Source organism: Pistacia vera, unplaced genomic scaffold (assembly GCF_008641045.1).
Source record: "Pistacia vera cultivar Batoury unplaced genomic scaffold, PisVer_v2 Contig190, whole genome shotgun sequence".
Lineage (NCBI taxonomy): Eukaryota > Viridiplantae > Streptophyta > Magnoliopsida > Sapindales > Anacardiaceae > Pistacia > Pistacia vera.
The window spans coordinates 1,152,928-1,178,469 of NW_022195991.1; the positions used below are offsets into that span (position 1 = coordinate 1,152,928).

The 25,542-nt window shown below is 32.9% G+C and overlaps 1 protein-coding gene and 2 pseudogenes across 2 annotated transcripts; 1 reads left to right on the plus strand and 2 right to left on the minus strand.

Annotated features, from left to right (window-relative positions):
- Window positions 1–3,181: 3,181 nt before the first annotated feature.
- On the minus strand, window positions 3,182–6,608 carry LOC116127261 (O-acyltransferase WSD1-like). Of its 2 annotated transcripts, none has more exons than XM_031412904.1 (7): window positions 6,207–6,608; window positions 4,940–5,509; window positions 4,475–4,541; window positions 4,211–4,308; window positions 3,762–3,971; window positions 3,530–3,667; window positions 3,182–3,428 (listed from the first exon to the last, which is right to left on the minus strand). In XM_031412904.1, the coding sequence occupies exons 1-7, from the start codon at window positions 6,381–6,383 to the stop codon at window positions 3,255–3,257; spliced, it is 1,434 nt and encodes a 477-aa protein (XP_031268764.1). In that variant the 5' UTR covers window positions 6,384–6,608; the 3' UTR covers window positions 3,182–3,254. The 2 variants fall into 2 exon arrangements, with proteins under 2 accessions (XP_031268764.1, XP_031268763.1); XM_031412903.1 differs by having other exon boundaries at window positions 4,211–4,311.
- Window positions 6,609–14,005: 7,397 nt separating this feature from the next.
- On the plus strand, window positions 14,006–16,320 carry LOC116127308 (annotated as a pseudogene).
- Window positions 16,321–17,327: 1,007 nt separating this feature from the next.
- On the minus strand, window positions 17,328–18,242 carry LOC116127309 (annotated as a pseudogene).
- Between the last annotated feature and the right edge of the window lie 7,300 nt (window positions 18,243–25,542).

The following is a 25,542-nucleotide window of genomic DNA, read 5'->3' on the forward strand; positions in this document are numbered from 1 at the left end:
GATTAGGGTCTAAAAAGTTGATAAACTAGATTACAAAAACTGCCAATACCTCTTATGGTTCATTATGTACATTGATGCATGTCGTTGGTGGCGTGGGGCTGATGATCGTCGTGTAAAAAATTATGATGGTAATTGTAGATTTTTGTTCTTGAACTTGTGGATTGAGTGTGTCATACATTTGATGGGTAATTTATTCTTAATTTGTTATCCATTTAGTTTCAGAAGACAGTTATGAGATGGTATGGATGATGATGTTGTGATTGGTCAATTCAGCATTGGCTTGATTTGTGATATTAGGAGTAGCGGTTTAATTTACAGTTTCCGATTCTTAAAGTTTTGTACACGATAATTTCAGATCCTATTGTGACTAAGTCATTGGTAAAGTGTTCTAATGAGAGAGCTTATGTGGCATCTCCTGCAATAATTACTGATTTTTAATTTTGTGTTCTTGTGTAGAGCAACAATGTCGAGATCCCCACCATGTTAGACTTTGATCTGGGAGACGAAGGGGATTATTCAAGCTCCAGAGCCAATCATGGAAGAACCATGGGGAGCTAGATCCTGACATCAGCATTTCAATGATCTCTTGGTGAAGATGTCATCCTCCACGGACTCAAGGTTGCAAATATTGACTCAATCACATGAACAGCTTTTGAGTGAGGTTTTCTCTGATGGGGAGAAGGATCTTGGCGAAAGGAGTGATGATGCACCATTTTCTGAGGTCCTTGATGTCAAAATTCCTGTTATGAGGACTGATGAAAACCAAATTCAGAAAGCAAGTTGCTTCCTGATATACCATTTCAGAAAAGTGAGCTCTGGAAGCTTAACCTCAATGGAATGGGTGCGTGGGACTATGATGAAACCAAGTTTTCTGGAGATTCCGGGTATGGATTTTGGATCTGTTTATGGCATGCGGAGAGCATTCAGTGAAGGAGACATAAAGGTCAGACTAATTTTGCAATGTTTTTAACCTTTTCTCTCCCCGTATGTGCTTCTATAATTTTACTCTACATGTTTGGGCAGTGGGTTTCCTAAAGCATTTGCATTTTTTGGATTTATTTTCTCATTTCTTTAAGTCACCTTAGATGGGGTAGATGGGGAGGGTCTTTTTGCGAGACTTACTTTTCAAATGATGATATCAAGGTGTTGCACTTAGTTCTTTGAGTGAACAATGGTTGACGGTTATTTTTCTATAAACATTGTAGTATATTGATCATGTCTCCAAAAATAACGACTAATCCAGTTAGACTTTAGCAATTTAAAGCCTCTACCTAGTAGTACTTGAAACCAACTGAATATATCTGTAGTCCACGGTTGTGTGTGGTCCGTGTATATAAGAAGATGAAAATACCACTGGATAGACCCTTCTGTTTATAGGTTTTTTAATTTTCTCGGACAGAGTTGGGGGGTTAAATCTTTTTCCTCTATAAATTCTAGACCACTTAGGCATATACTCCTTATTAGAGGTCTTGCTGTGGCAACATGGCTCATTGTTGCCTCTTCGTTTCTCCTTGCTCATATGTGGCATGACCCACAGTATTGGCTTTGCATAGTAGTCTATGGACTGAGAAATGTTTAGATGTTTTGGTCATTTCCACAGGATGGGGCTGGGTCTTGATACTGAGTTTTATGACAGACTCTTGGTAATGACAATTGAGCTTCATCCACTCCCCTCACGAACAGCCTGTGATGATCACCACCTGCCCTACTGAGGACCGCAGGGAAAAGCTTTCCGATACAGAAATAAAAGACAAGAGGAATTTGGCAGAAGAATCAAGGTAAGATTGATTAGTAATACTTATGCTTTTGCTTTTTCCATAGATTATGTTGTTTGGCAAAAAACAAACTACAAACCCACAATTCTATGCGAACTTTTAGCATGTGTATGCACATGTTATTCTTAACTAGCAACATAAATTCGCGTTGCTTCTGGCAACGGACTCTATGGAAGACTCTTACTAAAGCTTTTTATGCTTTTTCAGTATGCTTGCAGGAAGGCTCTTGCAGACAGTCACACAAGAATTCGTGGAGTTTGCAAAGACAGAAGAACCAGACATGTCCAGGAGGCAATAACTCATAACTATTCGGTAAGAAGAAGAATAGGAATGAATAGCTAAGTTTGATGAAGTGCAATGCAATGAATGAGTGTAGTGAAGCCTGCAAAGAGAATTAGTGGACAGCCAAATAAACAAGAACCCCCTCCCAACTTCTGAGAAGTAGCGATCTCTTATTTTCTGTAATAACCTACTGTAAACGAAGACGGCGAGTAGGATTGTATATAAGGTTTGTGAATAAATGAAGCCAAGAATTGTACTTGTTCATATATAGTTTAAGAAATGGCAATGCTTCCAGGATAGATGATTCAATCTGTTTATATTGCTGCAAAATGGCTGACCGGCTGATTATTATGAATAACAAAAGTACTTAGAAGTACATGAATGCAGCACAATTTGTGAAACAAATCTTCATAAATTGTTTTCCAATTGAATGCAAGCTTTTTGTGCTTATTTGGATGTGACATAATACAAGTCATTATCACAGAAAATCTTTGAAAAAAGAGAGCAACCAATTCACTTGGTTTTCTCTGTAATCAACCCACCTACAAAATGAATCATTTTGCCGGCTGTTTCAGAAGCTTCATATTTTAATGACTACAAAAATTTATGCACTGGTTAACTCCAGTTGTGTATCCAGAATAGTGGGTGGTTCTACTGGCTCTTACTATCAAGCTAAAGCAGCACTACTTCTTTATTTACAAATTAAATTTTATTCTTAACACACATAAATCTCACATATGTATAAAAATTATTCTATTTTTTCTTTGAAAATAATAAAAAAATTATTTCAAAACACAATTAAAAAAAAAAAAAAAATCCTGAAAAAGAAAACAACCCATGACATATTACAACCAAGCAACTATCTCACTGTAATATAAAATAACATAAAACAATATTCTGCATCTGTTAATATAAAATTTCTGCTATTTTATTTTCAACGGTTTTTTTTATTTATTATATAATTTTAAATTGAGAAAAATTGCATCTGTAAGGCTTTTAATTTTGCTGGGCTGTATAACAAAGTAGCCCAGTTTCATCTATAAGGCTTCGGCCTCGTTTCAGTTTTAGTTCTTGTACTGCTTAACCAAGAGAACCACTTTTTGACTTACAAAATCAAATACTTCATATAATGGTAATACAATTTACGGCACAAATCTTGATCTGATTACGTTCAATCCAAAAATCTATTAGTACTAATTAGACAACATCAGTATGATTAGTTAATTCTCTTTCTATAAAAGCTTTCTTGATGATATTGAGAGATTCATCAATATCCTCGCAAAGTTGGTGAGGATTCGGAATCACATTTGGGTCAACAGCTACAACAACGATCATCTTATTCAAATAGCTTTGGAAATGGATTGTCAATGCCTGCAAAACCGTCAATCTAATATTACTGATCTTGCAGGTTTGACGGGCGCCAACAAAATGAAATCGTGAGACCATCCCATCTATTGTCAGAGAGTATTTACCTGCGGATGTCCATAAACACTTGGAGCAATATAAGTGATTGGGTGGCCATAAAAGCTAATTTCCTCTGAAGGGCCAACCACATTTGAGAAAGCCATTGTAGTGTTTGAAAGAACTCTCACCGCCGTAGCAGCAGCCACCTATTTTAAGCATTTAACAATTAGTTCAATGCTTAAAGCAGTTTAAATTTAATTTCGAGATGAACATGTTTGAATATATAATACATTATCATACCCTGTAACCAAATGCCTTGAGTACTAACTTGGCAGTTGAAAATGTGCATAAAGCTTCAAGAGAGAGCTTCTTTCTATCGATTGTGGCTTTAGCTCCACGAACATACTCTAATGGGTCATTTTGCAAACCTATTTTGAAGGGAAGAAGAACATATCCGATCCTATTTCCCCACCCGCCCTTGGATCCCTTCTCCATCATATCAGCCAATGCCTGTTTTAGAAAAAAAAAAATCATAAATTTTATGATAAAAATAAGTTTATAAAACACAGACTAATATTAATACTTATAGATAAACTAGAGATTATTTTTATTTATTTTTTCTGAAGTTTCGCTAAAATACCTATAACCTAGCATATATTTGAGAAGTGGCATGGGATAATTTTATTCTTTATTATTAGTATTAATTGATTTTGATTAGAAATATTATCATAACAAGAGAGATAATTCACCTGGATACCCGTAGTTGGTCTGAGGTTGACAAGAACAGATGCCCTAAGGCGGATGTTTTTTGGAAGATTACTTGACTTGTGTTCTCCATCAGTTTCAGCTGCTGAGGGAGAAACTCGTTAAGTAATTAATTAATACATCTAAGTTTTGGATAGTTTACTTGGGATTTTAGTGTAAAATACAGTAGCTGGTCAATTAATTTAATAATTATATATATGAAATTAAAAAAAAAAAAAAAAGATCAGAGGGTTTGATAGAGAACTGACAGTTGATCCGATTGAGATACCGCGAGAGAGCAGCTTGTGTAACTCCCAATATAACATCGTTGATGGTCTAATAATAATTAACTCACCCACATCAAACAACAAGAACAGATAATTAATAACAATTTAATGATACAAAAGCGCAAGGAAATTAAGAATAGAAACAATAAAAGGGGATGAGCTCGCTGCCAATACTCTGGATTGTCTGATCATTTCAGGCATCTATGACAATCAATTTTCATGGTCATAAATTTTCGATGGTGAAGCTAGCTTTAATATGGCACTTAAAGCACAAATAACATATTAATAATGTGCGCCGTTAAGAAGGTACACATTAAGATCATAAAAGACAAAAAAAATTGATTATATTAATGCATTAAAAGTATTTTTTTTCTTTTTTATTATATAATACTTCGAAATAATTAAAATTTTATCTGGTTTTAACGTTAAAGGGAATAGTAAGCATACCATGTTCATTGCATTCTTGACAAGCTTAATGTCATCCAAATTCAATATTCTGTGAACAAACAGCTTGGGAGCATTCTCATCTCCAGGACCACCTTTCAGAGGATTCCTTGTATCTTCCAAAAATAACGTTGTTGCTGAAAACATAATCAAATCCACAACGCTATTCCAAATTAACATTATTCCTGACCATATTGCCAAAAACAACCACCAAATCCCCCGTTCAGGAGCACCTGAACCTTCATTTTTCTGCACTGGAACACTTGGCAGCGCTTCTGGGTCAGAGGTTTTTCTGGTGCATGCAAGCAGAAGAGAAATGAGAGATGCTCCATCTCCAATTGAGTGGTGAATCCGAAACACTCCTATGGCTTCTGCCTCCGAGGTTTTAACATTCAGGATGTGAAGTTCCCATAAGGGTTTTGAGAGATCCAGAGGTTGTGTTGTTATATGGGAGATGTAGTCTTCAACAAATTGTTCAGGATTTTCCATTTCTGAATCTATATCCGGAACAATAACATGGTTTTCGACATTTACTATTGTTTGACTCCATTTCATTTTCCTTCCTTCTGTGACCTTTTTTTTTTCAAACATAGAAATAAAAACTTAATGATGAGAAAAAAAAAATATTCTAAAAAAATTGAAAACTCAGACTCTACTCAAATTGCTAAAGAAAAATTAAAAACAGACTATTCTAAGTCTGAACATTTTTTATGGACATATTTATGGTACACGGTAATTCTCTACTCAGAGTCAGAGGCGGTCACCAGAGCGTCTTGATATAATTTTGTTTTGTAGGATGATTCATATACACCATTAGATCTGAATGGTATAATATATTTCAGACTAATAAGATAAATTTAATAGTTTACGAACATGATTGACATAATATATATATTGAATGAAATAAATAAAGCAACAAATTTATTTGATCGATAGAATTTTACAGTGAATGAGATCAAATAATCAAGATCAGCACAGAAGTGCAAAAGTAGATAACATTAAACTAATAATAAAAAAAGAGAAGAAAGTCAGAAAAATAAGGTAAATATCTTTTCAGAACAAATAATTATTTGTAATACATATAATAATTAATATCTGCCGAAAATCTCTAGAGAATCCTAGTATTCATAATAATAGGATCGTTTAAACATTAATTTTATAATGTTTATTCATAATTTGAAAGTCAAACATAGAATAAAATGGAACTTGTGAATGGTTTATTCAAATTGTTACGTAACCAATAAGTAAACTAACAAAGAAGAAAACTCACCAGCTTGCTGGAGAAACGAGGATGTTTGATCAAAGTCTTCTTCAATCCTTCTTTGATAACACTTGGATTAACTCTAGTTTTGCACCCAACAATCGCGATGATGTAGCAGTTGAAACTCGGCGCATGGAACAATTGAGCTGCCGGACTCAAAGGTACTTCAGCCTTGTAGCTCACCATTTTCTTCAAGGAAATTAAGCTATATCGATAATCGATGCCTAGCTGGAAACTTGATATCTTCTTGTTCTCTCTCTCTCTCTGTTGCTCTCTCTTTCATTGTGGCGTATTTATTCAGCTCTTTCATTCATATATGCATGCAGATGAGCTGGGATTGTCAGAACTCCGGGGATTTGTATTTTAATTAAATAATCAATGGCGGAAGCAGGATAGGACGAGAGTGGATCAGTACCCTTCTCTAAAAGTTTTAATATAATTAATAAAAAATTGTTATAATTATATCCTTAATAGTTTTGTGAAGCCGGTGATGATAGTCAAAGTTGAAGGCAGAGGCCTTTTACAGAAGATGGTTGAAAAGTGTTCTTGGTGTTCGCATTCTTGACAAAAATTTCAAAGCAAAAGTGATTGAAAACAAGTAAGTAATTAAGGTAGATCTTGAGATTTTTGGAAGAAGTAAATCTCGTAAAAAATAAAAAAAGTCAATGGCTAAAGGCTAGCTAATAGCCACTGATAAATAATATTATAAAAAATCAATTTCTCCGCAACCAATAAAAGGGAGAAGGATTTTTCCCACCCAAGGTTTACCAAAACGACACTTTCCCACCCATCTAGTTTCAAAACGACACTTTCCCACCCATGTTAAAATCCATCCGTTAAGTTTAACTAAAGGAGGATATAATAGTAATTTAATAAAACTGTTAAAGGTAATTATGTCATTTTACATAAACTAATTCAATCCCATTTACTTTCTTCCCCACCCCATCCCATCGCCCTAAAATCCTCCACCTCACCTGACCTTCATCCTCACTATCACCCCAAAAAAAGGCCTATCACTCCAACTCATGCCCACTCTCAAGAAAGCTCTTAACATGGTTGCACCTGATTTCCACCAAATCTTGAAAAAACTCAACCCCGATTTGGTCATTTATGATTTTCTCCAGTCATGGGCGCATGCAACAACTTTGTCACTCAATATTCCTGCCGTTCATTTTCTTGTCACTTCTATCGTAATGATTGCGTTTTTAGATCATGCTGGTAAAAATCCAGGTGTTGAATTTTTGAAACCGAAATTATCCCACTTGCTTGAATCGATTTCAAATGGAGTGAAAGATTAACACAAGGTTAAAGAATGCTTAGAATTTGGCCGGATGCTTTCCAGCCAGAAGCACACTCGGCCTGGTGGGATTTGGCTAGAATCGCATCCAGTCGAATTCAAACTTGGATCTTGGGTGAGAAAGTGAGAAGATTGTGGTGGTTGGGTGTGATTCCAGCTAATTGGTGTGAGAAGGTTAGAAGATTCCGACCTTTTTTTTTTTGATTTTTTTGATTTGGATGATGTTGTTTTGTGTTGATTTGGATAAGAGTGATGATGTTGTGTGTTGATTTGGATAAGGCCAGGTGGAGATTTTGTGTGTGGATTTGTGTGAGAAGTGAGTGGTGAGAAGGCAATTGCGATTAGTCGAAACCGCAACCGGAATTAGAGGTGGAGAAGAAGAAAGAAAAGAATATAAAAGAAGGGTATTTTCGATTTTACATTGTTTTTACTGTGTCAGAGAACATATTTTCTTAACTAAACATAACGGTGGGTGGGAAAATGTCATTTTGAAACTTGAAGGGTGGGAAAAGTGTTATTTTGAAACTGGGCGGGTGTGAAAGTGTCATTTTGAAACTTGAAGGGTGGGAAAAGTGTTATTTTGAAACTGGGCGGGTGTGAAATTGTCGTTTTGCCAAACCTTGTGTGGGAAAAGGTCGTTCCCCCCCCCCCCCCCAAAAAAAATTTCATGGGCTTTGTTGGTTTGAAAAAACCCAGAATAGCACAGGGTGACATAAATTTATGTTATCTCAAATTTATCTTTTCTCATTAATATTTATTTTTATCCATACCACATATGATTCATGTATTGAATTTTGGTATAAAATACTACTGACCATCTTGATATTATAAACTTTTCTCAATTTACAATGCTTTAAAAATAAATAATAAAACCCTTATTAATTGGTATTTAACTCATTGGCATTGCCATTGATAGCTAGGTAGATGGGATACAGAGAAGTAATTAACTATATTATAATTGCATAGGTCATTTTAAAATAGGCAAGTGCTCTTTACATAATTTTCTCATAACATTTTTGTCTCAAATAAATAATTTTATTAACAGTTTGAGAAGAGCAGTATTAATGATTAAAAAAAATGTTCATATAAATAGATTTTATATGAACATTTTCCTATTTAAAATAGATTAAAAGTTTTCGGTCTTATATAAAACATATATGTTTTTATGTATAAATTTTCTTTACGTAACTTAATTAAATTATTGACTATCTGAGGTAGTTCTTCATGCAATATACTGTGGAGGCTAAGAGCCACAGACTTGTTAATTAATTTGCAATATTTCTTATCATTAAATTGACCACATATTCATGAATTCGGTTAAATGTTATGAAATTTTCTACAGAGAAGACAGAAGTAATTATAGAGAGTGTAAAGATTCTGTTTGATGGCCTTAATTTAATGATCAAAAAATAAAATTGTCTCTTTTTATAAGGTTTTTATATCAAAAAATAAAAATAAAATTGCTTTAAATCTTAGTGCTGGATTGAATGAAAGATGAGCCGCCATTTATGCTGCTTTGTTGTATAGGACAAATGATCAAAACTTTTAATTATCTTCCATTCTCAATATATCTAATTTAATAATATTTTCGGTAACGTTGTGAAACTGATAAAACGATATCATTTTTTCTAATTTTACACGAACTTCTAGACTTATATCTGAAATTGTTTAAAGAATTTAACATTTTTTTCATGAAAGATCTCCTGTATTTTGTTTTAAAAATGAAAAGTTACAGTTAAATTCTATCAGACAAATCCACAAAGATCTTTTTGAGCAGTAATGTGACGATAGTATCATAACAATGTCGACTTGGCGGAAGCAAATAGATATTTGGGGAAGTCCATTATTTATAAGGTAGTTGAGGAGTCGCTCTCCATGAGTCTCTTCTTGCAATACCCCAAAGTTTATCCACCGGATATACTATTTTTCAGTTAATATTAACTCACTGTAAAAACAAATTTCAAAATTATATATATTTAATATAACAACTTTGTGTTCTTGATTTATATATTAATTTTGTAAACTTAATAATTACCAATTTACCTTTCACTGATTTCTCTAAGCTCACCAAAAGTTATAATATCAATAAGATAACATATTATCAAATATGAAAATTTTAGGGTAAACTTGAAATCTACCCTGCTTGACACATTCAAATGCAATTAATAAACTCCAACTTTAAAGATTGAAAAATGAGTTAAAGAACTTTTTCACCCAAATATGGTTATGACATTTTTTACCACATAACTTTTAAAATTCTATTTACTCCAATTTATATATCAGGTAGCGAATAGAGCGTGAATTCGATCCAACCTATTAGGACTTTTAAAGAAGAATGTCGATGACTCTTTTGTTGGAATGGTTGGATTTTGGTGTGAGATTGATCAAAATTTGACTTGGGAGGGACAGCTCGGCAAACTCTAATCACTCAATTGCCGATTATGCAGGGATTGGGGAAGTAGGTTTGGGGGTTTTGGTGAATGATGATAAGAAATAGAAATGATGGTGGTGTAGTCGCAATGATGCAAATCGGAAAGGAATATAAATTTGAGTAGTAATTGATATTTTAAAAGTCTATGGTAAAAAAGTATCATTAAACCATTATTTGGGGGAAAAGTCCTTAATATGAAAATATTACTAAAGCTACCCTGTCTAAGTGCCGAGTGTTCGATAAAACTCTTGGGTGTATTATGAAGAGTTTTAAGTTTGAGTTCTCTCGGTTGCTAATGGGGGTAGATACTAGAGCTCTACCGGCCGATAGTTACGTCTTGGAGATTATGAGGTGTACGTAAGTTGACCCAATACCCTGGTCAATAATATATATATAATGCAAAATATTAGTGTGTTATGTTGAATTTGAAAGGAAATTACTTAAAAGGGTTATTATTATTTAAAAAACAAGTACCGGGTGGTGACAACATTATGGGTCAACAAAGAAATAAGCTTAAAAGTATTTATCTTACACTAATCTCAATTAATGTTAATTAGATCATCATGATTAAATTAATATAAATTTGAAGCTAAATCAAATCATGATGATCCAAATTTAACTCATTAGGCAGCTTGCAAATTGCAGTCAAAATTATGAAGTTGTCAAGTTGGTTAAGGTCTAATCTTTCTATTCTTTAAGTTCATTATTTTTTTAATTAATTTTGTCGAATCACAATTCAATGTCATGAGAAAAGCAGGAGGTCAACCTTCACATCTCTTATAATGTTTAATTTTATAATCACTATTTAAAGTTAATAATTATTTCAAACCATAATAATTTAGGTAAAAATTAGTGGAATATTTAAGCTGCCGAAAAGCAATAATCATGCTTAGTGGAGATTAATTTATGAATTAATTTTTTATGATTAATCTACAATTTCATTGGTGAGTTCATCCTATAAATTTTTATTAAAAAACAAAATTATTATATAATATTTAAAAAATAAATATTTTGATCCAATGATTATCAAAGGTGAGACAGACCAGAATAATATCATCTCAATTAACTTAATTTACCTAATCTTGATAAAATTACCTTTTATAATAGAACCAAACAAACTAGACAACATATTGTTGCTTTTGCTTCATAATTCCTCCTCCAATCTCACTGTTATTCTCCGTCTTTTATCACTTAATCATCATTGACAGTAATATGCTTAATGAATTAAATTGTGCCAAACTCCTAACCACAATATTGGCTTTGAATCTTTACCCCCACCACCAAACTAAGGGATTGGTTACGTGATAAATGAAAATTTTATCGATCTTTTATAATCGTTAGATTGATATTAGGAAAAAAAAAAAAACCAACTCTTAAAGTTTTTGATTGTATCAACGATACAGTCTCGTATTTAGAAGATTTTTTAGTATAAATTCAACTCAATCATCCAAATAAAAAACGTTAGGATAGTCGTTTATTAATGTATGATTGTGTTGGTCAATCTATTTTTTAGGTAATAATAATATATGATAAGTTTAAAGGGCAAAAAAGAAACAATAAATAATAAAGGAAGTTACCGAAATGCAGAGAAGGGAGGGTAACGCGCTGAAAAGGAGCGTGGGGGGTAAAGAATGACATGTGAAAGACTGATGCATTAACAGTGTAGGCCACAAAAGGCAAAGATGACAGAGAGTGGGTGCATTCACCTGTGCAATTTGCAGTTAATATAAATAAAATAAAACAATATAAAATAATGAGCATGATAAGAGACATGGGGACACTCGACAATTTTATCATGTCCTTTTACACTTTGTCCTTATTATACTTGTCTTCTTTTCATCTTTTCTTCTTCTTTTATTACTCTAAATTAAATTTTTTATTTTTATTTACTTTAATCTTTCACTGTTAATTGTTATTTCTTACTTTCAAATTTTATTACTTAGCTTAAATACCCAGATGATTTGGAGATTTATGAGTTTAAATAGTAATTTTATTTTCTTAATCAGGGATCCCACCTTGATTTATAAAATTATATTATATAGCATAGGACAAAATATTTATTATTTTTGTTACATCATAAACTATGATCTCGTCTGATTAACACCCACAAAATTCAATGATGCAATACACTATTTTATTTATTTTCCTTTGCATCTGTCTTTCACAAATAAAAATTCATAAAATCAAGGTCGACTCCAAAATAATAAGGTTAACTTCAACTTAATATCCTAATTAACAGATATTTAGGGTTTATTTATTTTAATTTAAATAATGTTCAAATGGAATTCAAAATTTGATTATTCTTATATTTTTAATTAAGTTTGATATAATATTTAAAAACTATAGAAAATTATGAAAATGACTGTTTAATTAGTTTTTGATTTTACACAAATTGTATTCAAAAACTATTTTTGAAAACAGCTAACTCTTTTTCATCCAACATATTTTTATGTATTCCTTCTTTTCATAAACAAAAATTGTACTTGAACTTTATATCAATCAAAATTTAAATAAATAATTGAAATTGTGAATGTATAAATTGACCCAAAAAATAAACACAAAAGTAAAATACGTAATTTAAATTAAAATAACGATATTTCACAGTTCCCACCGCCATAAACAAAGGCTCCTATAGGGCGGTATGCGGGTTGCTAATATGACATATAACATGATTTATATTCATAATAAAAAATAATTAAATTTATTATTAATTAATTTAAATAGCACTTAGATTATTATATATAAATTCTCTCTCCTTCAAAGTCCCAATATCAGAGCTCAGACCTACTCTTTTCTCTCTTCTCTCTACTCTCTACTTCACATTTTCTCTGCTCTCTTCGTTTTCTGCTTCCATTCCTCTTTTCTTCTTTCACCATTTGCTTTCCCCTCCAGAAATGTATGCAGAAACCGGCCTTTTCTTCCCCTACAGCAATTTTCTCAAGATTTTCAGCAACTTGAAGATATTGTAATCATATAAACCCATTCTTCTTTGGTACTCTTCCCCTCTCCCTCTTTGTCTTTTCTCCATGTCTTCTCTCTTTTATTTCAGTGATCTGCATTTCTTTCACTTGTTTTCATTTTTGTGTTTGTAGTTTTATTGTACTCTAGTTTTCTTTCTTTGAAAATGGAGCAAAATCTTGAAATGAATGCAAATTACATTTGGTTATACTTTTTTACTGAGTGGTGTTGCAAAGTTTAGTTTTTGATCATCAAGATTCAATTTTGTTTAGAAATTTGATTGATTCTGTTATTTTCTCTAATTCTTCGAAATATTATGAAATTTTAAAGTTTGTGGAATATGCTATATGGGTTTTTACAAAGAACGAAGCTTTTTAATATCCTGACTTTTCTTTGTGCACATTTTCTTGGAAGCCAAACAGGGTATAAGCAATCATAATTGAAAAAGAAAAAGAAAGTGAGAATATAAATTAGAAATGATTTCACAGTCACAAGTTCCGTGTTCTTCAAGGATTCTTCCGTTCTTTTGAACTTTTGAGGTGTATTAGTTGGTTTTTAGCTTTTTTACAGCACTTTGAAAAGCAAAACCTTTTGTTTTTGTATTAAATTTTTTTTTTTTTTTTTTTTTTTTTTTTTTTTTTTTTTTTTTTTTTTTTTTTTTTTTTTTATAGACTAAGGAAGACAGAAGTTCATTTCTGCCTTTATTATTTAGTTTTGTTTTGAAAGTAATTTTGTGAAAGTTGAAGAATTGCAAATTGCCATGAAAAGTAATGGTAATGTTTACTTTAGGTAAATTAGGTAAAAGTGAATTGTATCCTCATGAGATTAAGTTAACTAAACTCCTTTTTTTTTTTGTTCTTTTGGTGGTTTGATTATAATGGAAATTTCTTGTTGAATGAGTTTGTCATACGGAAATATTTGACGAAAAGATTTTAGTTTTATTATATTTTAATATGATTTTAGTTTTGTCAAGTTAAAGGGATGCTGTGCTTTTGAAGTTGGTTTGAATTGCTTTGGTAAAATATGAATGTTGAAGTACGAGACTATCTGATTAGGGTCTAAAAAGTTGATAAATAGATTACAAAACTGCCAATACCTCTTATGGTTCATTTATGTACATTGATGCATCGTCTGGTGGCGTGGGGACTAGATGATCGTCGTGTAAAAATTATGATGGTAATTGTAGATTTTTGTTCTTGAACTTGTGGATTGAGTGTGTCTATAATACATTTGATGTGTTATTTCATTCTTAAATTTGTTATCCATCTTATATTCAGAAGACAGTTATGAGATGGTATTGGGGCATTCGAATGAGGTTTCGTGATTGTCAATTCCATTGGCTTGATTTGTGATTATTAGGAGTAGCGGTTTAATTTACAGTTTCCGATTCTTTAAAGTTTTGTACACGATAATTTCAGCATCCTTATTGTGACTAATGTCATTGGTAAAGTGTTCTAATGCGAGCAGCTTCATGTGGCATCTCCTGCATTTACTGATTTTTAATTTTGTGTTCTTGTGTAGGCAACATGTCGAGATCCCCACCATGTTAGACTTTGACCTGGGAGACGAAGGGATTTATTCAAAGCTCCAGAGCCAATCATGGAAGAACCACTTGGGGAGCTAGATCCTGTGACATCAGCCATTTCAATGATCTCTTGTGGTGAAGATGTCATCGCCTCCCAAGACTCAGTTGCAATATTGACTCAATTCACCATGAACAGCTTTTGAGTGAGGTTTTCTCTGAGTGGGAGAAGGATCTTGTGGACAAAGGAGTGATAGATGCACCTTTTTCTGAGGTCCTTGATGTCAAAATTCCTGTTATGAGGACTGATGAAAACCAAATTCAAGAAACAAGTTGCTTCCTGATATACCATTTCAGAAAAGTGTAGCTCTGGAAGCTAACCTCATGGAATGGGTGCGTGGGACTATAGAAACCAAGTTTTCTGGAGATTCCGGGTATGGATTTTGGATCGTGTTTATGGCATGCGAGAGCATTCAGTGAAGGAGACATAAAGGTCAGACTTAATTTTTGCAATGTTTTTAACCTTTTCTCTTCCCCGTATTTGCTTCTATAATTTTACTCTACATTTTGGGCAGTGGGTTTCCTAAAGCATTTGCATTTTTTGGATTTATTTTCCTCCATTTCTTTAAGTCACCTTAGATGGGGTGATGGGGAGGGTCTTTTTGCAGACTTACTTTTCAAATGTTGATACGGTTGTGCACTTAGTTCTTTGAGTGAACAAGGGTTGACGGTTTATTTTCTATAAACATTGTAGTTTGTCATGTCTCCAAGTAACGACTAATCCAGTTAGACTTTAGCAATTTAAAGCCTCTACCTATGAGTTACTTGAAACCAACGCTGAATATCCTGTAGTCCACGGTTGTGGTGTGTCCGTGTATCATAGAAGATGAAAATACCACTGGATAGACCCTCTGTTTAATAGGTTTTTTAATCTTTCTCCCCAGGACAAGTTGTGGGTTAAATCTTTTTCCTCTATAAATTCTAGACCACGTATAGGCAATTACTCCTTATTAAGGTCTTGCCGTGGCAACATGGCTCTTTTGTTAGCATCTCGTTTTCTCCTTGCTCATACTTGTGGCATGACCCACCAAGTATTGGCTTTGCATAGTGTCTATGGACTGAGAAATGTTTAGATGTTTCTGGTCTTTCCACAGGATGGCTGGTCATTGATACTGAGTTTTTATGACAGACTCTTGGTATGACAATATGAGCTTCATCCACTCCCCTCACGAACAGCCTGTAGATCACCACCTGCCCTACTGAACCGCAGGGAAAAGCTTTCCAGATACAGAAATAAAAACAAAGAGGAACTTTGGCAGAAGAATCAAGGTAAGATTGATTAGTAATACTTATGCTTTTTGCTTTTTCCATAGATTTTGTTGTTATGGCAAACAAACTACAAACCCATTCAATTCTATGCGAACTTTTAGCATGTGTATGCACATGTCTATTCTTAACTTAGCAACATAATTTGCGTTGCTTCTGGCAACGGACTCTATGGAAGACTCATTACTAAAGCTTTTATGTCTTTGTTCAGTATGCTTGCAGGAAGGCTCTTGCACAGTCAACCAAGAATTCGTGGACGTTTTGCAAAGACAGAAAACCAGACATGTCCAGGAGGCAATAACTCATAACTAATTCGGTAAGAAGAAGAATAGGAATGATATCTAAGTTTGATGAAGTGCAATGCAATGAATGATTAGTAGTGAAGCCTGGCAAAGAGAATTAGTGGACAGCCTAAATAAACAGAACCCCCCTCCCAACTTCTGCAGAAGTAGTCGATCTCTTATTTTCTGTAATAACCTACTAAGTAAACCGAAAGACGGCGAGTAGGATTGTATTAAGGTTGTGTTGAATAAATGAAGCCAAGAATTGTACTTGTTCATATATATGTTTAATGAAATGGCAATGCTCCACGGATAGATCGATTCAACTTGTTTATATTGCTGCAAATGGCTGACCGGCTGATTATTATGAATCAAACAAAAGTATTTAGTGAAGTACTGAATGCAGCCAATTTGTGAAACAAATCTTCATAAATTTGTTTTCCAATTGAATGCAAGCTTGTTTGGTTGCTTTATTTTCCGGATGTGACATAATGACATAGTCATTATCACAGAAAATCTTTGAAAAGAGAGCCACACAATTTCACTTGGTTTTCTCTGTAATCACACCACCTACAAAATGAATCATTTTGCCGGCTGTTTCAGAAGCTTCATATTTTAATGACTACAAAAATTTATGCACTTGGTTAACTCCAGTGGTGTATCCAGAATAGTGAGTGGTTCTACTGGCTCTTACTATCAAAGCTAAGCAGCACTACTTCTTTATTTACAATTAAATTTTATTCTAAACATCACATAAATCTCACATAGTATAAAAATTATTCTATTTTTTCTTTGAAAATAATAAAAAAATTATTTCCAAAACACAATTAAAAAAAAAAAAAATCCTGAAAAAAGAAAACAACCCATGACATATTACAACCAGCAACTATCTCACTGTAATATAAAATACATAAAACAATATTCTGCATCTGTTAATAAAAATTTCTGCTATTTTATTTTCAACGGTTTTTTTTATTTATTATATTTTAATTGAGAAAAATTGCATCTGTAGGCTTTAATTTTGCTGGGCTGTTAACAAAGTAGCCCAGTTTCATCTATAGGCTTCGGCCTCGTTTCAGTTTTAGTTCTTGTACTGCTTACCCAAGGAACCACTTTTTGACTTACAAAATCCAGTACTTCCTCCATATATGGTAATACAATTTAAGGCACAAATCTGGATCTGTTACGTTCAATCCAAAAATCTATTAGTACTAATTAGACAACATCAGTATGATTAGTTATTCTCTTTCTATAAAACTTTCTTGATGATATTAGAGATTCATCAATATCCTCGCAAAATTGTGAGGATTAGGAATCACATTGGGTCAACAGCTACAACAACGATCATCTTATTCAAATAGCTTTGGAATGGATTGTCAATGCCTGCAAAACCGTCAATCTATATACGATCTTGCAGGTTTGACGGCGCCAACAAATGAAATCGTAGACCATCCCATCTATTGTCGAGGTATTTACCTGCGGATGTCCATAAACACTTGAGCAATATAAGTGATTGGGTGCCATAAAAGCTAATTTCCTCTGAAGGGCCAACCACATTTGAGAGAGCCATTGTAGTTGTTTGAAAGAACTCTCACCGCCGTGCAGCAGCCACCTATTTTAAGCATTTAACAATTATTCAATGCTTAAAGCAGTTTAAATTTAATTTCGAGATGAACATGTTTGAATATATAATACTTACATACCCTGAACCAAATGCCTTAGTACTAACTTGGCAGTTGAAAATGTGCATAAAGCTTCAAGAGAGAGCTTCTTTCTATCGATTGTGGCTTTAGCTCCACGAACATACTCTAATGGGGTCATTTTGCAAACCTATTTTGAAGGGAAGAAGAACATATCCGATCCTTTTCCCCACCCGCCCTTGGATCCCTTCTCCATCATATCAGCCATGCCTGTTTTAAAAAAAAAAAATCATAAATTTTATGATAAAAATAAGTTTATAAAACACAGACTAATATTAATACTTATGATAAACTAGAGATTATTTTTATTTATTTTTTCTGAAGTTTCGCTAAAATACCTATAACCTGCATATATTTGGAATGGCATGGGATAATTTTATTCTTTATTATTAGTATTAATTGATTTTGATTAGAAATATTATCATAACAAGAGAGATATTCACCTGGATCCCCGTAGTTGGTCTGAGGTTGACAAGAACAGATGCCCTAAGACGGATGTTTTTTGGAATTACTTGACTTGTGTTCTCCATCAGTTTCAGCTGCTGAGGGAAAACTCGTTAAGTAACTAATTAAGACATCTAAGTTTTGGATAGTTTACTTGGGATTTTAGTGTAAAATACAGTAGCTGGTCAATTATTTAATAATTATATATGAAATTAAAAAAAAAAAAAAAGATCAGAGGTTTGATAGAGAACTGACAGTTGATCCGATTGAGATACCGCGAGAGAGCAGCTTGTGTAACTCCCATATAACATCGTTGATGGTCTAATAATAATTAACTCACCCACTCAACACAAAACAGATAATTAATAACAATTTAATGATACAAAAGCATAAGGAAATTAAGAATAGAACAATAAAAGAGATGAGCTCGCTGCCAATACTCTGGATTGTCTGATCATTCCAGCATCTATAACATCTTTTCATGGTCATAAATTTCCGATGGTGAAGCTAGCTTTAATATGGTACTTAAGCACAAATAACATATATTGTCTGATCATTCCGGCATCCATAACAATCAATTTTCATGGCATAAATTTCCGATGGTGAAGCTAGCTTTAATATGGTACTTAAGGCACAATAACATATTAATAATGTGCCGTTAAGGAGGTATACATTAAGATCATAAAACAAAAAAAATTGATTATGTTAAGCTTAAATATATATATATATATATTTTCTTTTTTATATATAATACTTCGAAATAATAAATTTTATCTGGTTTTAACGTTAAAGGAATAGTAATCATACCATGTCTATGCATTCTTGACAAGCTTAATTGTCATCCAAATTCATTTCTGTGAACAAACAGCTTGGGAGCATTCTCATCTCCAGGACCCACCTTTCAGAGATTCCTTGTATCTTCCAAAAATAACGTGTTGCTGAAACATAATCAAATCCACAACGCTATTCCAAATTAACATTATTCCTGACCATATTGCAAAACAAACCACCAAATCCCCCGTTCAGCACCTGAACCTCATTTTTCTGCACTGAACACTTGGCAGCGCTTCTGGGTCAAGGTTTTTCTGGTCATGCAAGCAGAAAGAAATGAGAGATGCCCCATCTCCAATTGAGTGGTGAATCCGAAACACTCCTATGGCTTCTGCCTCCGAGGTTTAAACATTCAGGATGTGAAGTTCCCATAAGGGTTTTGAGAGATCCAAGGTTTGTGTTGCTATATGGGAGATTGTAGTCTTCAACAAATTGTTCAGGATTTTCCATTTCTGAATCTATATCCGGAACAATAACATGGTTTTCGACATTTACTATTGTTTGACTCCATTTCATTTTCCTTCCTTCTGTGACCTTTTTTTTTTCAAACTAAATAAAAACTTAAAGATGGAAAAAAAAAATATTCTAAAAAATTGAAAACTCAGCCTTACTCAAATTGCTAAAGAAAAATCAAACAGACTATTCTAAGTCTGAACATTTTTTATGGACTATTTATGGTACACGGTAATCTCTACTCAGAGGCGGTCACCAGAGCGTCTTGATATAATTTTGTCTTGTAGGATTGATCATATACACCATTAGATACTGTGTATATATATTTCAGACTAATAAGATAAATTTAATAGTGTACGAACATGATTGACATAATATATATATTGAATGAAATAAATAAAGCAACAAATTTATTTGATCGATAGAATTTTACAGTGAATGAGATCAAATATCAAGATCAGCACAGAAGTGCAAAAGTAGATACATTAAACTAATAATAAAAAAGAGAAGAAAGTCAAAAATAAGGTAAATATCTTTTCAGACAACATATTATTTGTAATACATATAATATTAATATCTGCCGAAAATCTCTAGAGAATCCTACTATTCATAATAGTGGATCGTTTAAAACATTAATTTTATAATGTTTATTCATAATTTGAAAGTCAAACATAGATAAAATGGACATGTGAATGGTTAGGTTTATTCAATTGTTACATAACCAATAAGCAAACTAACAAAGAAGAAACTCACCAGCTTGCTGGAGAAACGAGGATGTTTGATCAAAGTCTTCTTCAATCCTTCTTTGATAACACTTGTTAACTCTAGTTTTGCACCCAACAATCGCGATGATGTAGCAGTTGAAACTCGGCGCATGGATAATTGAGCTGCCGGACTCAAAGGTACTTCAGCCTTGTAGCTCACCATTTTCTTCAAGGAAATTAAGCTATATCGATAATCGATGCCTAGCTGGAAACTTGATATCTTCTTGTTCTCTCTCTCTCTCTCTCTCTCTCTGTTGCTCTCTCTTTCATTGTGGCGTATTTATTCGCTCTTTCTTCATATATGCATGCAGATGAGCTGGGATTGTCAGAACTCCGGGGATTTGTATTTTATTAATTAATCAATGGCGGAAGCAGGATATTACATTTAAAAAGAGGAATTTGAATAATTTTGATCAAATTGGAAGACAGAATCTGTGTCTTTCTCTTTACTTTAATTAATTTTACAGCTATAAATATCTTTCTATTTATTTATTGTTATTTGGTTTACATCTCCATGATACCTTTTCTGAATTCAGGCAGAAGCTTCTAAATTTCGGGAAAGGGATAGGAACGAACCGCTTGTTTATTTTTTTATTTCATCTAATTAAAAAGTTTTATTAATTTAAGCTTCAATTATTGTATTAACAGGAGTTTATCCATCACACCAAAGCTACATTCTAAAGCTATGTTCATTCATTTTTTTTTTCTCTGTGATTTGATTTCATTCACTTTCCAAATAGATGTTTCTATTAAATTTTATAAGATTTTAATTATTTATTTATTTTAACTCTTTAATACATGGTTTATGCATAAAATTCCGAATAATTCAACTAAACGCATCATTTATATTTGAATATTCTCATATACAAACAAGATCTACCTATTAATTAATTTTTCTTAATTTTTATTTTATTAATTAGGGTTTTACTACGGAAAACAAAATTGATAATATTTTATTAATCAAGTTTGAGTGTGAACCAGAAAATTCTAAACTGTGATAAGTAGGGTTTGATATAAAAAATAATCTGAGGTTTAGATAAAAACAGATTACGACATGCGGAATGAAGGTGACCACCACCCAGGCATTGCTGGGTTTGATTTGGACTTGAAAGAAATTTCATTTCAGTTTCCTTCTCTTTATTATTCACCTTTTCTTTTCTTTTCTTTTTTTTTTTTTTTTTGGTATCTCTTCAATCTATAAAGAAAGAAAGGCGGAAAATCTGGTTGGATTATGTTTTGTAAAATCTTGTTTAATGAAATGAAAACAAAAATCATACTTTGAATTTTATTTCGTTAAAAAACAGTTATTTTTAACAATAAATGTAGTATTTTAAGGAATTAGAAGAAAATTGTCTTGCAATTACAAGGACGCAAAGTCTTTTAAGTAATGTTGATCTTGTTTTTTGGGTGGCATCGATCAACTATAATTGAGTTAGAATTGAGTTGTTCAAATTGCAGGCGTGGACAGTGTTCTGATACTCGACTTGAGGTGTCACCTTGCCAAAGGGTCGGGTCTTGGGCCTCGGGTTGACCGGTCTGATTGGCAGTATATTGATGATCTAGCAAGTATGAAATCTAGCAAACACACCCTTGATAAATACACATAAGTCAAAAAAGGTTTGAAATCAAGCAAACACACCCATGTAATCTAATTGCACAATTAGGACTTAGCTTTTCTAGGTCAAATTTCGGATGATTACGAAGGAAAAAATTCAATCCGACACCACCACTTGAACCATCGGACTCCACTATAAAAAATAAATTTAACCCAAACACTTGGTAGCCTCTCGTTTGCCAGCCATGATCGTGTATACTATCTTGATTGGGTTGATTTTTACAGCCGAATTGGTTTTGATTTGATAATTTTTTTTAATTGATTTGGTGCTTAATTGGGTTTGTTTTCTAAGTTGTTTCCCTTGCTGGCGACAGTCATTTGCTTCTCCTTTGTTGGCACACACCAAGCGCTTGATGTTTTGTGCCACTTAGATTCTGGCCGTTATAGACACCAAGGGGTGGTGTGGCAGTTAGGTGAGGGTGGTGTGGCAGTTAGGAGGGGGCAGAGGGCGCCAGAAAGTGGCTCGAAGTAGCCGATGGTCAGGTTAGGGATTTTGAAACAGTGGAAAGGGGTAACCCAGCCCAGAGAAGGTCTCGGGTCTCAGTTCGATCGGTTGAACCAACAAGGCCAGGCCGAGTTTCAAAAAACTAAGCTTAGGCAAGGTGAAAAGACAAGCATGGGCCTGCGAACAAAACTTCAATACTTGCAAAATGAGCGAAAAAAGCGTTAACAAAGAAGCCAATAAGGGTGTATGTTAGCATGTCCATTTTTACGCTCAAATCAACATTATATTTCACTAGGGACTAGGGTATTCGGATTCTGGAGAGTACATGCATTGTTTACAATTTGAAAATAAGAGAATTTTTTGCTTTTTCAATATTCACTTGACAAACTTACTAAAATTGGAGTTCTCTTCGGGTGTATCTTTCTATTTATACTTGAAAAAATGATATAAGAGGTACATGTATGTTCTTGAGTTGTGATCTTTAGTGTTATTTTTCCCCTATGCAAGACCATGGCTTTGCTCTTTCCAAGTCTATAGATTGTCAATTGTGTTAAAGGCCTTTGGGAATTTAGTATAAGGCTCACCGACAAAGGACACCTATGATAAGAGGGTTTAGAGTAATACTAAAGACATCTATAAGGCTCACCGACTAAGGACACCGTGATAAGAACGTTTAGAGTAATACTAAAGACATCTATAAGGCTCACCGACGAAGGACACCTGTGATAAGAGGGTTTACAGTAACATTAAAGACACCTATAAGGCTCACCGGCTAGTATTATTGGAGGGTTTAGGATGATAATAAGTAAAAGTTGTAGAAAACTGATAAAACGATATCATTTTTTCTAATTTTACACGAACTTCTAGACTTATATCTGAAAATTGTTTTAAAAGAATTTAAACTTTTTTCAATGAAAAGATCTCCTGTATATTTTGTTTTTAAAAATGAAAAGTTACAGTTAAATTCTATGTCAGACAAATCCACAAAGATCTTTTATGAGCAGTAATGTGACGATAGTATCATAACAATGTCGACTTTGGCGGAAGCAATAAGATATTTGGGGAAGTCCATTATTTATAAGGTAGTTGAGGAGTCGCTCTCCATGAGTCTCTTCTTAGCAATACCCCAAAGTTTATCCACCGGATATACTATTTTTCAGTTAATAATTAACTCCACTGTAAAAACAAATTTCAAAATTATTATCTATATATAACAACTTTGTGTTCTTGATTTATATATTAATTTTGTAAACTTAATAAATTACCAATATTACCTTTCACTGATTTTCTCTAAGGTCTCACCAAAAGTTATAATATCAAATAAGATAACATATTATCAAATATAAAAATTTTAGGGTAAGACTTTGAAATCTACCCTGCTTGACACATTCAAATGCAATTAATAAACTCCAACTTTAAAGATAGTGAAAATAGAGTTAAAGAACTTTTTCCACCCAAATAATGGCTTAATGACACTTTTTCACCCATAAACTTTTAAAATTCTATTTTACTATCCAAATTTATATCATGGTAGCGAATAGAGAGTGAATTCGATCCAACCTATTAGGACTTTTAAAGAGAGGAGGTCGATGACTCTTTTGGTGGTGGAATGTTGGATTTTGGTGGTTGAGATTGATCAAAATTTGACTTGGGAGGGACAGCTGCGCAAACTCTAATCACTCAATTGCCGATGATTGGCAGGGTTGGGGGAAGTAGGGTTTGGGGGGTTCTGGTGAATGATGATCAAGAAATAGAATGATGGTGGTGTAGAGTCGCAATGATGCTGAAATCGGAAATGGAATATAAATTTGAGTAGTAAATTGATATTTTAAAAGTCTATGGGTAAGAAAGTATCATTAAACCATTATTTAGGGGGGAAAAAGTCCTTTAATCATGAAAATATTTACTAAAAGCTACCCTGTCCTAAGTAGCCGAGTGATTCGATAAATACTCTTGGGTGTATTACTGAAGAGGTTTTAAGTTTGAGTTCCTACTCGGTTGCTAATGGGGGTAGATACTAGAGCTCTTACCGGGCTGATAGTTTTAGCGTCTTGAAAGATTAGTTGAGGTGTACGTAAGCTGACCCGAATACCCTGGTCAATAATATATACATAATGCTAAAAATATTAGTGTGTTATGTTGAATTTGAAAGGAAATTACTTAAAAGGGTTATTATTATTTAAAAAACAAGTACCGTGGTGGACAACATTACGGGGTCAACAAAAGAAATACAAGCTTAAAAGTATATTATCTTAAACTAATTCTCAATTAATGTTAATTAGATCATCATGATTAAATTAATAATAAATTTGAAAGCTAAATCAAATCATGATGGATCCAAATTTAACTCATTAGGCACTTGCAAATTGCAGTCAAAATTATGGGAAGTTGATCAAGTTGGTTAAGGTCTAATCTTTCTAATCTTTAAGTTCATTATTATTTTTAATTAATTTTGTCGAATCACAATTCAATGTACCTGAGAAAAGCTAGGAGGTCAACCTTTCAACATCTCTTATAATGTTTAATTTTATAATCACTATTTAAAGTTAATAAATTATTTCAAACCATAATAATTTTAGGTAAAAATTAGTGGAATATTTAAGCTGCCGAAAGAAGCAATAATCATGCTTAGTGGAGATTAATTTATGAATTAATTTGTTATGATTAAATCTACAATTTCATTGGTGAAGTTCATCCTATAAATTTTATTAAAAACAAAATTATTATATTAATATTTAAAAAATAAATATTTTGGATCCAATGATTATCAAAGGTCGAGACTTAGACCAGAATAATATCATCTCAATTAACTTATAATTTACCTAATCTTGATAAAATTACCTTTTATAATAGAACCAAACAAACTTAGACAACATAATTGTTGCTTTTGCTTCATATATTCCTTCCTCCAATCTCACTGTTATTCTCCGTCTTTTATCACTTAATCATCATTGACAGTAATTATGCTTATAATGAATTAAATTGTGCCAAACTCCTAACCACAAATATTGGCTTTGAATCTTTACCCCACCACCAAAACTAAGGGATTGGTTACGTGATAAATGAAAATTTTATCGGATCTTTTATAATCGTTAGATTGATATTTAGGAAAAAAAAAAAAAAACCAACTCTTAAAGTTTTTGATTGTATCAACGATACAGTCTCGTATTTAGAAGATTTTTTAGTATAAAATTCAAACTCAATCATCCAAATAAAAACGTTAAGGATAGTCGTTTATTAATGTATGATTGTGTTGGTCAATCAGTATTTTTAGGGTA